This window comes from Vigna radiata, chromosome 3, assembly GCF_000741045.1.
Source record: "Vigna radiata var. radiata cultivar VC1973A chromosome 3, Vradiata_ver6, whole genome shotgun sequence".
NCBI classification, from domain to species: Eukaryota; Viridiplantae; Streptophyta; class Magnoliopsida; order Fabales; family Fabaceae; genus Vigna; species Vigna radiata.
The window spans coordinates 1830371-1846434 of record NC_028353.1 but is presented as its reverse complement, the minus strand read 5'-3'; the positions used below and the strand labels follow the sequence as shown (position 1 = coordinate 1846434).

General features: G+C 28.1%; 1 protein-coding gene across 1 annotated transcript; it reads left to right on the top strand.

Moving 5' to 3' along the window:
- The first annotated feature begins 2950 nt into the window (after positions 1 to 2950).
- On the top strand, positions 2951 to 6496 carry LOC106756870. Its single transcript, XM_014639470.1, has 8 exons — positions 2951 to 3164; positions 3353 to 3576; positions 3670 to 3731; positions 4660 to 4881; positions 5075 to 5201; positions 5381 to 5703; positions 5805 to 5949; positions 6230 to 6496. Exons 1-8 carry the CDS (start codon positions 2951 to 2953, stop codon positions 6494 to 6496), a joined length of 1584 nt encoding a protein of 527 aa, XP_014494956.1.
- The last annotated feature ends 9568 nt before the right edge of the window (positions 6497 to 16064 follow it).

Genomic DNA, 16064 nt, shown 5'->3' with positions numbered 1-16064 from the left:
CGCCAAGTAATAGCAAATAAAGTGGTTCTATCTCATGTAAGTGGCCAAACATTTCAGTCATTGCTTCAACCAATAAAATTGCATTACTAAATTCGGAAACTATTTGACTTTTGTTTTTTTACATAAATGTTTTCTCAAATTGATTACATTAAGTATATTGGTTTGTTTGTTATTTAAAAAATGTGCTTTATAAGTATTTTCTCAGATTATTTATGTTAAATATATTAATTTATTTATTCGTTTTTATTTGTGTATGTTGGTGTATATATTTGCAAGTGCGTATTTTCTCTTAAATTATATACTCAAATAGCTAAGCACAAATGAAAAAAAAACAGAGAGAATCCATTAAACCTAAACATTTAGAACTAATTTTTGTATCAGAATAAAAAAATTGATTTTTTAAAATAGTAAAATAACTTGGCATTATTTGTAAGGAATTATAAATTGTTTAAAATTAGAAGTTTAACTATAAAAGTTAGAAATAAATAAAATTAATATTCAAACTTTATTCCACAAAAACCGTTATCTTCAAAATACCATTCTCTCTATATTTTTTAGGAATCTATTCATCATTTTGTAGGCCAACTTTAGATATTTCGACAGAGAATATAACATCTATGCCATATCAGAAATTGTTTTTGAGTAGGATTCTTTTTGTCATTATTTTGTTTTATGAAATGGGTTGCATGCCTATTGTATATGTTGTTTTTTAGACAATCATAAATATACATTAGATTATGACAATATGCTCAAATAATTAATCAAAGTCTTTTTTATATAAGTTTAACTTTGGGAGTAAGTGAAGTGGAAGATTAAGCTAAAATAAATAAGTCTTAACAAGTATAAGAATCTAGTTAAATTTATTATTTATGTAGTACATTAGGATGAATGATTTCCCATTGAGTAAAAATTGGTTCAAGTTTTTGTTATTTTGGAATAAAATATTTCATGTTAGATGTAATAAATGAAGAAGAATCTTAGTTGAAACTGATTGAATCTCATGTCATATTTTGTAGAATTTTTTGAATTATGCACAGTCATTGGTGAGCAAAACTCACTCTAAATGAAATAAAATCAATTGAAAATCTGAGAGTTTTGGTGAATGAGGTTCCTATTCAACGAGTTGTTTCTGTAAAATCTTCAATTGGTTAATTGTTGAACGAATATTTTGATTACTAAGTAAGCAAAGTTTTCATTGGGTGACTAAAATGCGTTGGTCATGATAGCGCCTTTGGTTAGGTGAGTATAATGGTGTTGGACAAAATGTAACATGTGGTTAATTAGTTGAATGAGCCAAGTGTTGACTAAGTCAGTCTTTTTAAACTTTGAAAAGAAAGTTTTTAAACATTTCTAAATACTAAAATTTGTTTATCATCAACTTTATTGTTATATTTGATTATCATATTTGAATATTATTATAATGTAATAATAATTTTTGCAACTAATTAGCATTTAAATTGAGTTAGATGTATATTTATGAATGAAAATTAATGATGATATGGTTGTGTTATGCTTCTGCGTGGTAAACATAATTATTCTTTTGGAAGGAAGATGTTTAGATTTCGGGTTGTATTTAAGATTTTCAAAGAAATGATTATGACTATGCTCATATTATATTCATATTGAAAAAAAAAATATTAGATAACAAGAGTTAAAGAAATCTTTTATAACTTAATTTGTTGTGTGGAAAAGAAACGTGTATAATAAAGATGTCAATGATATTTTGACAACACTTTTTGACAACTTTTTTTACAACGGGACACGTGTCATCATTTTATTGGTCTATTTGAATTTATGTTTAAAAAATATTTAAACCGGATCAACCACAAGTTGCCACGTATGCGTTGTAAAAAAGTTGTTAAAAAAGTGTTGTTAAAAGAAGTTTTTCCAATAAAGATTTACTATGTTATATGACCAAGTTCCTATTATTTAGTTTTATTGTGGTGACAACTTAGTGAATATAGTATGACATATGTAATTCTCTAAGTCTAATCTAATATATGAGCTCTTTAAGAGAATAAGTGTTTCGGTGTATAATATTAGTATAACTCATAACATCATATGTTGTTTTTTTTTTTGTTAAAAAGACACTTGATTTATAATAGATATTTAATGAATATATTGAAATTATATGTATTAGAATATATTAATGAGATGTAATTGTAACATATGTATATGATTTATAACATGTACAAAAGTTTTACAACTTTCGTGTTTCTTGGTTGTATTATTTATCAATTATGTAATTGTATTACATAAGGACAAATGATATCGTAAGACTATCTTCTCAACAAAGACGAATTGATGATAGAAAAAATTAAATATATTTTATAGTTATTATATTTTCTTTTGTTAAATTATATATATATATATATATATATATATATATATATATATATATATATATATATATATATATATATATGCATTTGTAAGAAAAATGATAACTTTCTATATTTCCAACAAGGAGGAAACATTCTTTCACATACGCATGACCCATAGACAAATGCGCATTCACGTGTCATTTTTATGATCTATTAATTCCAAACAACCATGAACAGAATAATAATACATTTTTTTAAATATTTTTGTTATTAATTAATATTTATTAAGTTTAAGAACAACATTTATTATTTTAAAAGTAATAAAATTATATTTAAAGACGTGTGTCGAAAAAATATGATGAAGAAGTTCATCAAACAACTAGATAATCAAATCTTCAAAAAACAAGACTGTCAAAAGACACAAAATTCTCCTTCATTGCAGCTCCTGTGTCCTCTGGGTCTTTGATTTATGGGAGATATGCAGAATGGTAAGCTCAGAAAATAAAACAAAGGAAAACTCAAGTCTCATGCGCATCTTGTAGTTGATTTGTTAATTTTTTTTTTACATACTTTTATCTCTATTTATTCATCAAAATAATCCCTCATGCAATGTGAATTAAATTACGATGGTTTTCTCCCCTCACTCACCTCAAACTTGTCCAGATTACGATGTCAAACCCAGTTTTACACAGATCACCGTAGCCATTTCTGTGGGGTTGTTGTTTATCGTGGTCTTTCATTTTCGTCTGAAACAATCTAGAGATCGAAAGATCATCCCACGTATAAGATTATCACGAGCAAGCCACGTCCCAAAGCTTGAAAGATTCTCCCATTACGTAGGTAATAATGATGTTTGTTTTTCCATTTCTTTTCGATTATATGCATGGATCCATAAACATGTATCGTTTTGAAAATATGTTGCAAATATTATGTTGTTTTCTGAAGCAACAACAACAATAATTGGCTTGAATAAAATATGCTTTATTATTCAGCATTTTCCTTATTCAAAGTTCTCTGATTTGCTGCAGCTAGGCAAATGGGGTTCAAAGACAGAAGATTTTGTCCCCATCTATGTAGATTAGCTTCTGAATACATAAGGAAATACGAGGGACTTGAAGATGATATATACGCCTTTTTTGAGAATGAACCCGATGCCGATTCACTTTATGTGAAGCTGGTAGAGGAGTTTGAGAGATGCATTCTTAGTTACTTAGCATTTCATTGGAACTACGGTGACATAATTATGAGTCAGGTATTGTCATGTTTAGTCATTTAATAATTAATCTAAAATGGCTTCTGTGTACAATACTCGCTAAAACGGTGTTTCTTTCTGATTAATATGCAGGTGTTGAGCTCGGAAAATGAGCCTAAAAAGAGGCTCAAGAACATAGTCATGGCAGCAACTAGGTGTGTATTATTGGTATTGTTTTCTAGGAACACTCAATAAACCACTTGAATATGAGACTGGAATCGTCTGTTTTTGAACAGGAACAGGATATAATCATAGAATTTACTTGTCCTTAACTTTCCATTTTCTTGTGACCTCACTTTTATCATGAATTCATGAATTCAGAAGTTATGATACAAATTTCTACAGGGTTCAAGAAAACAAAATCTTAAAAACTAGTCAACTAGCAACTCCGTATAAACAACAAAGAAAAAAGTTCTGAAGTTATTAGAAACAATATAGAAAGATAAGTAACAGATCAGTTTAGGTAGAGTTATCTCTAAACCTCTGAAATTGCTATAGGCAAGTTCTAAAACTTCTCCACATCACCCAACTTTTTCAGAGTTATTTTCTCCTAATCATATTTATTACATTGTTACACACTCCATTAAACTTGTCTCTTAAGCTCACCATGGTAACAAAACAATAACTAATCTTTTCTATTTTTCTGAAATTACTTCAGTTGGTTCTTTACCAAAAACCCTACTAACATCAATAGCTTCCTTATGGATACCTTTATTCCTCATTCTTGTCTTAACAAATTCATAAAAAGATTTTACCCTAGAAAAGCTTTAATAAGTTAGAACACTAAATTTTACTGATTATGTGTTCCTTTCAGTGTTCTGGTGCATTACTGAATAAATAAACAGCTTTAGGTTCAGGGGAATAAATATCCAAACCTCTGTTCAGATGCATTTGTTCAAGTCAATTTAGTGGGATGAAATTCTACAAGTGAACGAAACAAGACTTTATTCTCTATTCTTCCAAAAAAGCTGGATATTTGTAGTTAAATGATTTACAATTATCATTGTCTTAGATACGATCATATTCAAAAGGGTTGCTTTAGCTTAAATTTTTTTCTGAGGCAAATAATTTTCAATTATACAGGGAACAAAGGTTCGAGAGACTTGCCAAGAATCTGAAGGTGGCTAGAGTTTTTAATACCTTAGTGGAAGAAATGAAAGCAATGGGAATTGCTACAACCGATGATTCTCAATGTACCGAGGTGATGGCTCCAGTAGCTCATAGCGATAGGAGTCCAGTGCTCCTTTTAATGGGTGGAGGCATGGGAGCTGGCAAGAGCACCGTGCTCAAGGATATTCTCAAAGAGTAAGTGTAAGAATTAGTTTGTTCAGTGTTTTCAAAAACAGTTTTTTATTTAGTGTTTGTATACTCAGCACATTTCTGCTATTAAAAATTTTGTTCATGAACAAAGTACTCTAAGAAAACATCTTTGTTTGTGTTAATTATGAATAAACGACGATGAGCTAATGATGTTTCTTTGTAAATGAATTTTGAACAGACCTTTTTGGGCAGGAGCATCCGGGAATGCCGTAGTCATTGAGGCAGATGCGTTCAAAGAATCAGATATGATCTACAAGGCCCTCAGCTCAAGAGGTCACCAAGACATGATTCAAACAGCAGAACTGGTTGAGACTCTTTAATTCTCTGCTCTAGCTATTGCAATAAGTAGGAATTGGTAGATGTCAGTGTAGCATTTTTCAATTCCAAATCTTTTGAAATGGTGACTATTGTAAGTCCAAAGTGGTTGAATCCAGCACCACTTCACATTTCTATTGGATTGTTTGATTTTGTTTTTCCCAAACAGGTACACCAATCATCCACAGATGCAGCCTCATCACTCTTAGTTACAGCACTGAATGAAGGACGAGATGTTATCATGGATGGCACACTGTCCTGGGTGCCGTTTGTTGTGCAGACAATTACAATGGCTAGGAATGTTCATCGTCGACGTTACCGCATGGGAGCTGGCTATAGGGTGAAGGATGATGGAACTGTAATTGAAAACTATTGGGAGAGAATTCAAGGCCAAGAGCCTGAACAAGTTGAAGGCAAAAAGCGAAAACCATATAGGATAGAGCTTGTTGGTGTAGTATGTGATGCTTATCTTGCAGTCGTTAGAGGCATAAGGTCATATTGAAATTCTTACCAATCACAGTATATTCTTCAATTCTAATGAACATTGATTAGTTTGAGTTATCAGATTAACAGCTTAATTTGAATGTAAACAGGAGAGCTATCATATGCAGAAGAGCAGTGAGAGTAAACTCACAGTTGAAATCACACAAGAGATTTGCTCAGGCATTTATGACTTACTGTCAACTAGTAGATAATGCACGACTATACTTCACAAATGCATTGGAAGGTCCACCCAAGGTACGTACACATTTCTCTTTTTTTGTGCCGATAAAGTCAAAACTTGTATTTATTTGGTATACACAAATTATTGATGCAACACTGACAGTTAATAGCAAAATGGATCCCACCATTGGCCTCTCAGAAATTTAGCCTCGTGAATGAAACTAGTGCGTATAAGGAGAGAGATAGACGAATAAAAGTGTATTTTTTAATCATTTCAGTAATGTTTCTATGGATGGTAATTTAGTGTGTCTTCAACATCTATTATAGTATTACTGACCTCATAATTGTTGTAAAGTTGATAGGATGGAAAGATAGGGACAAGACACTGCTGGTTGATCCAGATGAATTCGACTGTTTGAAGAGGCTTGCCAGGTTGAACGAAAATGCAAACTCCATTTATGAACTTTACAAGCACCCCAACCCAGCTTGTGAAGCCGGATCAGTATGGAAAGACATCGTATTATCTCCTTCAAGGTTGAACATCCAACAGGAGCTCAAGTACTCAATCCAAAGAATTGAAAGCGTCAAATATAACTTCACCCTTGAGTCTAGTAACAGATGAAATTCTTCAACCTTTGCCTCTATGATGAGGATCAGCAGATCAACCAAAATAGGCAACAAAAGCACGTTTCTAAAATCTGTCACTGCAGACATTTCATGTTCTACCCACCTTGATTACTTTACATGTATAAACAAATAGCATTTAGTGTTAATCTTACAGGATATTTTAATTTCATTGTCTAAGATGCAAATGAATGTTCAGATACAACTTCATGATTAAAAGGATAATTCAAACACCCTTCTGGCAAATTCTTTTTTAGTTGAGAGTGGATCTATATTGTGCTTTTAGACCCGTTTATTTTACAGAATTTGGAAATATTTAGAAAATCAAGGACGTGTTTTTTTCCATGTGGATATGAAAATCATTATGTTATGGCTCGTTCACTAAAACTTTTCTTTTTCTGGAAAATATGAAATTACATATGAAACATGTTCGTGTGAGATCATGGGAACAATAATTATTACTTTCTAAATTCTTTTAATTTATGATAATTCTCTTTATCAGGAGTTCTTATAAACTTAGAAAACTGATATTTATTATTAATAGTTAGCAAAGGAAAAAAATATAGCACACTTGCTACAAACGAAAAATGTAGTTGCATTCAAAAGCAAAGGAAAAAGTGGTTCAAATTCACATTGCAATTTTATTCAAGCAAAATTTCTTTTTCACACCGATTATCTTCAACACGTTAAGTTCTCTTTTTTGCCTTAGACTTTCCAGTCAATAAAATCAATTACTTTGAATGATAACGAAAAACTAAACTCGTTTTATGACAAAACCAATTTAAAAAACCATGTGTTACCACGTATCATGCGAGTCAATGTTCATTTTACAGTTACTAACATCCCACTAATGGAGTGATTAGCAGGCAAAAATAATTAATGAATAATTAATAATTCAAATGCATAAATTTTTAGGAGCTAATTAGCCCGCCCGCACCCAATCTTTCAAGGACTATAATTTGGAAAATTATTCCTTAATGTTACCTTATAATATTAATGAAAATAAACTTTTAAGAAGAAAATAAATATTTGTTTTTTATTTGAAACTATCATGTTAATTAACAAGTTATTTGTTACATATTTTAATTTCCAACACTAAATACTCTAAAACACTAGTTGAATGGAGATTTCATATATAATTAAATGCTTGTTTGGATGAATGATGACTTGAGAAGGGACTCATCAATTCTAACGATGAGATCGAACTTTATGATAAAATTAAAACATTGATCAGGGTACATTAATAGATGAAGAAAGATGTTTTCAAGTCATTCAAGATAATTACTTAAATGATTGGACTTTGATCTTTATACCAGTTAATGAAGAGCTCTAAAGGATGAAAGAAAATATTGTATAATTTCTCTAATAATTTTTGAAAATAAAATCCATGTTTCGTAGATAATGAAGGAATATTGTTAAATGTCTACCTTGATTAATATGTTAATTTGATTAATACACTGTTAGCTTAGTTTCGAACCTGTATAAAGTTGCATCCAATAAACCTGTGTAAAATTTCACACAAGTGAGTGTTTTAGTATCAATTAAATAAATTAATATTTAATTATTAAATTATAAATTTTAATGTGTCAACTAAATAATTAATTTTAAATTGAATATTTTATATGATTTTTTCGTAATTAAAATCGAAATAATGGTAAGGTGAAAAACTAAAAAAAAAAAATACTTTAATTAAAAGTTGTTTTAATTTTGAAATCACTAAATCATAACAATAAAAAATACATATATATACAAATTAGTTACAAATTATATTGTAATTTGCTGTCCTGATGAAGGTTGATTTTCTTTCATATATTATAAAAGGATAATAATATTTAGACAACATTTTTTTCACAACATTTGAACATTGATTACGTGTCAATCTGTGATTGGTCAAAAATTACTCCACAATCAATAATAATAATTATAAACATTATTGTGAAGTAATTTTTGACCAATCACAGATTGACACGTAATCATTGTTCAAATGTTGTGAAAAAAATGTTGTCTAAATATCATTATCCATTATAAAAAGTGACCAAGAGGTTACATGTTTAATATACAATTATTATATCTTCTTCCCTCATAAAATATAAGTACTAAAATATTCTAAAATTAACTTTTATTTTTGTATCATCATAAAAGCAGTTAATTTTAGTTAACTTTTACTTAATAATTTTGATGCTTCAAAAGCTTACATATTTAAATGTGGATTTTGAGTAATAATTTTGAAAAATCAAAATAATACATTCAAATTTTATATTTTTGATTATTATTACTAATATGACAAAAATAAATACATAATTTATTATTTAATACAATTATAATTATAAAAGAAATTATATATATCTAAAAGGTTGTTTGTCGTTTCTTTAAATTCTTGAATTCATTATTGAATCAAAACTAAAATTTTTAACTATTTCTCATCAGACATTGGTCCTTAAAATAAGGATTTTATATGATATGGACTTTATTTTAAATAATTTATTATAATTTTATCTTTTTGAATCATAGAATATCAAGGACATTTTCTGAGTTATGTTTCAAAAAAACTAATATAAAATTTTTCATTTGTAATTTGTTGAGTTTAAGAAGAGACTTCTGTAATTGAATAATCGAATCATAATTATCATGCTTTAGAATAGATGAAGAGGTTGAATTTGTGTTATGTTTCATTTTTATATATATAGCTATATCCTTTTATCATTTTAAAAAAGTAATCTATTATTTTATTCTTTATTAATATACCTATTTAAAAAAAAAGTCAATGATGAAAAATAAATTGAAGAGCGTAATACAAAATAAGTTATAATTAAAAACGGAATATGAAAAAATAAGTAATAGTTAAATTTTCTTTTTATATTCATAAAAAATTTATTATATAAAGAACTCATATGTAAAAAAAATATACACAAAAAATAATATCTCACTACAAAGTGAGACAAAAAAGAATTAATTTTTTTTATTTAATAATAAAAGATGGAAGATAAAAACAAAAATAAAAAATTTGTGTTTAACTTATTTTTTTCTCTTTAAAAAGAACACTTAGAAGAGAGTGAAAAGATGAACACAATCCAAAAATAATTTAAGAAAAACAGAACAGAAAAAGTAAAAATATATATCATAATATTTTTTTATTTTTATTATATTTAGTTTTATATTTTTTTCATTTATTTATTAAACGACATACTTTATAAAATAAATTAAAAAATTATATAATTTAATATTCATAAATTTTTATTATTCATACACAAAATTTTAAAAGTTCAAGAGGTTGATACCTTCGTAGCCCAAGAAGATCCATCTCTGTTTAAATGTGTTATCTTTATCCTTTTATATCTATAATCTAAATGTAAAATAGATAATTTATTTATTATTGTGTTAAGTAGACTTTTTAAATTTTACCATGCATATCTGTACACTGAAGTAGGATGAGAAGTATAAAATTTGATTGGAATTCTTTTGACACTTTTTTTTTACAACTTTTTATATTTAACACTTTCTTTTTACAACTTGTTGATAATTTTGTATGTAGTTTGTAATAGATCATTTCAAATATATTTTTAAACAAAAATTTAAACATACAAAATGGTGACACATATTTTATTATTAAAAAATTATCAAAATATAAAAGTATAACTTAATATTAGGTCATGAAAAGAAGACACACAACTTTACTATCCATTAAATTAAACGCGTTGCGTAAAGATTTTTAAAAACAAAAATGAAAATAACATCAGAACTCTTTTTAAATTCTTTTGACATCATGGGTGTAAAAGTTATAAATAATGTTTAATTTGTTAAAAGACGAATCTAAAATATTAAAAATTTAATAATAATAAATAGAAATTATATAAAAAGGTCATATACTCTATAAATACTTTCATTTTATATTTATTTTTTCTCTTTGTTTATCAAAAAAATTAAAAGAGGTGCTTTCACAAGTGTAAAAATGTTGTTTAACGTCCGTTAATTTGAGTTTTTAACGTCACTTTCCCAACCGACGTCCATACAGGTGACGTCTATGTGACTCGGAATTCATCCAACCGACGTCTATATACACGTCAGTTAACGATATCTACCGACGTCTATATAGACGTCCGCTTATACTCAAACCGACGTCTATTTACTCTATATAGACGTCCGTCTATTCTTAAACCGACGTCAACATGAATATATAGAGGTTGTAAATGACACTAACCGACGTCTATGTTCTTATAGACGTCGGACCATGCACTAACCCACGTCTAACAAGGGCATTGTGTTTTAGTGCAGTTTTGATCCAGACTTTCGGTAGCATTGTGTAACACTCTCATCTCGCTAGTTTCCCCACAAAAAAAGCTTGCGTCTTTTGAATCTTCTATGACATTCAACCCAAAACCGAACCTGGGTCCATTACTACTTCCCATTATTCAACCGGAAAGGAAAAAATTACGGTGATACGAGAACTAGACAAGGACCCAAGTTCCATTTTGGGTCGGAAGCCATAGAAAACTCAAAAGATCGCCACTCTTCTTGTGAGGAAGCAAGCAAAGGGAGAATGTTACACTATGTTACCCAAAGAAAGGATCAAAACTGCACTAAAACACAACACAAAGAAAGCAAATTTTAATCAGTTGAACGACAAGATAATCGATAAAAAACTAAAGAAAGTTTAAACGGTAAAGCATAAAAAAAAACCACGCACCTGGGATGCAAGTGAGAAAAAGGAGAGGACGAAGACAATAACATATTGAGAAACAACAATGCAATGCCACAAGAGATAAAAAGTATAGGTGCGCAAGCGAGTAAAAGAAGAGGAGAAGCAGAGAAAAAGGAGAAGAGATGAAGACGAGATCAGAAACTGAATGGTGTGAAGAGTCTGCGGTCTATTTAAAATGAAATGGGGCGTTGGTGTTTCAGGGGATCCGACGTCTATGAAGCTGAAAAGATTGACGTTTTAGTTTTTTGTCAGGGTAGTTCACGTCGGTGCCCCTCACAACCGACGTCTAAAACCCTCGAATTTGGTGAAAATACAGGAACTTAGACGTTGGTGCCCCTCAGAACCGACGTCTACATTGAAGAATTTTTGTCTTTCTGCCTTCCAAACAGGCCTTAGACGTCGGCGTTTGACTACATGACGTCTAATTGCCTGGGGAATTAGGTTAACAGCATTAATTGTAGCCCAGTCGACGTCGTTTTTTCATGGGATCCGACGTCTATTCGACGTCTAAAGCTGAACCGGTTGACGTTTGATTTCCTGTTAGTGACGTAGACGTCAGTGCCCTTTCTAGCCGACGTCTAAGCTCCTGGGAATTTGATGGGCAACATTAATTGCAGCCTAGTAGACGTCGGTCCCCGTGAACACCGACGTCAATGGACTGTCTTATCACATACCTCAGGCAATTGGACGTCAGTTTGCGGCAGGTGCGACGTCTATGATGTCATAGACGTCGCCGGACATAGAAACTGACGTCTAGTTTTCCAATTTATTTACGATAATATCATCGTGTAGTAATAGATGTCGGATTTTCACGAAACCGACGTTTAATAAGTGATGTTAAACAACGTTTTTACAATAGTGTTTGCATAAAAAAGATCAAAGATCATGGATTCAATTCAGTAGTTCATTAATTGTTCATAATATTTAATCTTTTAAGTACGTTTCTGCTTTTCTATTCTAAAAAGAATTACAAACTGTTCATATTAAAAGTTGATATATCATTAATTATTAATTATTAATGTGTGTGAATCATAAATATAAGAAGAATAGGAATATGGTGACTGCTTTTGCTTGCAATGGGATAAGCAACAATTACAAACAAAAGATAATTTAACTAAGAAAAACACTGTATTCATCCTGTTGACATATAATGTCTTTGTCATATCAACAATGTGAAAAATGTTGTATATCTTTTCTTTTTGTGTTTTCTTTCATTCGCTATCTAGAGTCTCTATTATAGTTGGAGAGTCAAGTACAGCACTGTCACCCTATTTTTGAGAAAAAAGTTACCAAGACTTAATTGATTATTCCTAATTATACTGTTTATTTTAGAACCAACAAGAATAATGTTATCTTCGAATATGTGGTGTCAAAATTATCTTCAGATAATAATCTTATTTATCTACAAGTGGATTTTTCAATCTCATGTATCTAGAACTTCGTAGTTTTTCTTTTCTGTTCATATTTATAAATGAGTTCAGATAACCTTATACTATGTATTTATATAGAATGCTGCCTTTGTTAGAGATAGAGGAACTACCGTAGAGGATCCATGTCCTAAAAGCATTTATTTATTTACTTTTGAATTTTTTTAAAAAAATATAAAATTTTATTCTTTTATAACTATTTTATTTTATAATATATAAAATAAAAATAAATATATATTACTCCATTATTATTTTTTTCTTTGCTATTGTCAGGCATGATGTCCCAGTGGTGTTAGAATCTAAAACGCCAAAGCGTGGAGGAGTTTTCAACGTCAGAGTCAGTAGTGTGGCCCACAAAAGCCGAAAGTCCTAAACCAAAGAACCAAAACAGGTTCAAAGTTTGGGCACAGCCGCCGGATGTTCAAATTCACGTCACAGACCACACTTTTGCAGTTTTCTTACGTTTTCCACGTGCTTCCCCTATCAGTCTTCCATACCTAGCTTAGCCACACACTACATTTTCCATGCACTTCATGTTTTCTGCTTTTTTTTTTTTGTGTTGTTATTCTGTTAAGCTTTCAATTAGATATCAGCAATACTTTTAATATATTTAAAAATATTAAAATCACTGACTGTATATTTGCATAATAAAATTGAAGAAAAAAAATTCATTAAATTATTACATTATTTTAAAAAAGTTCCATTTACTAAAGACAAAATCAGTTTATAACACATAAGTGATTGTAATTTTATTTTATAAATTATATTTTTACAATTAAGTTAGATTTAAAATTTAATTTTTAATATAATATAAAAATAATGAATTAAAACATGATGAAATTTGTATTTATTAAACATATCATTAGATTATTTATTAATGTCAAATTTTAACTGATGTTATGATGTGAAAAAAATATGTTAAAAATCTTATATTTAATATAAATAAGATTAATTTGAATATATACGTATAAGTCTTATTTTATAAAATTAAATTAGAGTTAAAGTTTATTTTGAAATCATTCATATCAAAGGACAAAGCTTAGGAAGTTTTCTATCATGTGTCTTGTTGATTAATGAGGTTGATATGTATGGGTATGTGTTGACCCTGGAGTCTTGAATTGGGTGGTTAGTGACAGTGGTGAGAATGCAACCAAATGTGTTGTTTGGGAGATGAACCTTTTAAGGGTCCTAATCTGTATTCTTTGCTTCCACATTTATGGGTCATCTGCAAAGTTGGAATTCGACATAGTCAAAAACATATAATGGAGACTTAATTCGGTTCCTCAGGAGTTTGGTTCCAACTCCAATATATATATATATATATATATATATATATATATATTTTTTTTTTTTTCTTTTCTAATTCGACACACTCCTATAGTTTAATTTATTAGACGTACCAATTCACCCAAAATCATGAGTCATATAATTATAAAGATAATTTTAAATTAAATTATTATTTTTAATTTATTATGTATTATATAATTTTTAAATTATTAAAAAAACAATATTAAAATGTAAATAAAGTTTATGAAATTGAAGATTAGATTGGTATATATTAAATCTTTAATTTTTAATTATTGAGTCTTAATTTTCATAAATTATATTCTTTTAAACATATAAAATAAATCGATATATTAATTATTTCTTGATTTGATTTTTTTTTAAATTGAAATAGATTAACCTAACTGTTTAATTTATCAACCTTTTATGCGCTCGATTGATCAAATATCTTGGTTGTACAACATGCTTAGTAAGTTGACTTGAATCAACGTATTTATAAAAATGGAAGAAGAATAGATTCAAATAATTCCAACAATTGTACTAAAATTTATAATAAAAGATTTTATATTCTTCTGAAAAAAATAAAAGGAACTTAAAATGATTTTTTTAAATATTCTATTTATTTAAAAATGTTTTGTATTATTTAGGTTAGGTCCCGGATGTTGTTTTTTTTATTGTTTTATTTTACATGTTTGTTTTAGTAATTTGAAAGGCTTAACGTGGTTTTCTTTCTTTCTTTTACAATTTTAGCTATAACAGTACCTTTTTTTATATTTTTCTTGCATATTTATGAAGTTTTAATTTTAATCTTATAAGGCAAGATTTTAGTACATGTCTTCTTCACGACTTTATTATTTTTAAAAGTAAATATTTTCTTTTTTTTTTAACCAATAAGATATTTTCAATGACCAAAAATAAGTTTATTTTAATCATTATTTGGATACATTTAGATTATTTTTTGACTTTAATAATTATATTAGATGTTAAAATAATATACTTAAATTAATATTAAGGAAGCATTAATTTTCAATCTTTATTCAAAATTATTAGGGTCTATTCTTTCCACGTTGCAAGTAACCTAGAAGTTCGATTTTCCCTAAGCATGCTCTTACATATGTGAAAAAAAATATGGAACAATTACAATTTCTTAATCACCAACAACACTAAGAATATATTCTTATAAAGAAAATTATTGATCCATATCCACGTGATGGGAACCAAAGCCACCCCCTCTAGTGAAGTTTCGCCAGGATTTATAATGTTTAATTTTCTATTTCAAACTTATAATTCCATAAACTGATATTGATAATTATATAGAGTTGTTTTTATTTTTTAAAAAATATTATTATATTATATCATTTATTTTAATCTGACATTTTTATTATTAACTTTAAGAGTTATATTTTAGGATATTTTAATTCTTACATTATGTTTTTACAACCTGAAAAAATACGTGGTAGAAACCTAAATGTTTTTTCTATATAGGTTGGTCCGAACAGACAAAATATTTACTTGTAAAAGACTATCTAATGTGTAAATAAATAAGATTTTTTTTTTGGAATTTGTTTAATATGAATGAAAGTAAGAAAGATAATTCAGGGTGATACTTTCTTGTTCAAACTCCTTATATAACCTTGGGAGAATATGAATGTCTGTCCCCTGAACATCTTGGCACTAATGATAGATAATTATCTCATAAAATGTGAGTGCAACATCCATATGCAATGTCTATTAATTAATTAAAATTGTTGACTTTTAAATGTGGTCTTACACAATAATTACCATAATGAATATATTAAATCATATGTTATATTTGATTTTTTTAAATATATTTAATTCTTAGATACCTTTTTATATATATATATATATATATATATATATAACATGTATTTTATATGTATATTTTATATTGAGTTATGTCTCTTTTGTTACTTCATTATTATTATTATTTTTTTAGTTTGTATTTTGGATGTAATTTATATTTCCTTCGTTATAAATAAAGTACTTTATATATATTTTTAACAATAGAAAAATTATTTTTATATATAATTTTTTACTATATTCAACATACTATATAAAACTTGAAGTTTTTTTTTTTACTCTATTTAATATTTTGAATTTAAAAAATAAATATTGAAAGATATATATAATATGAG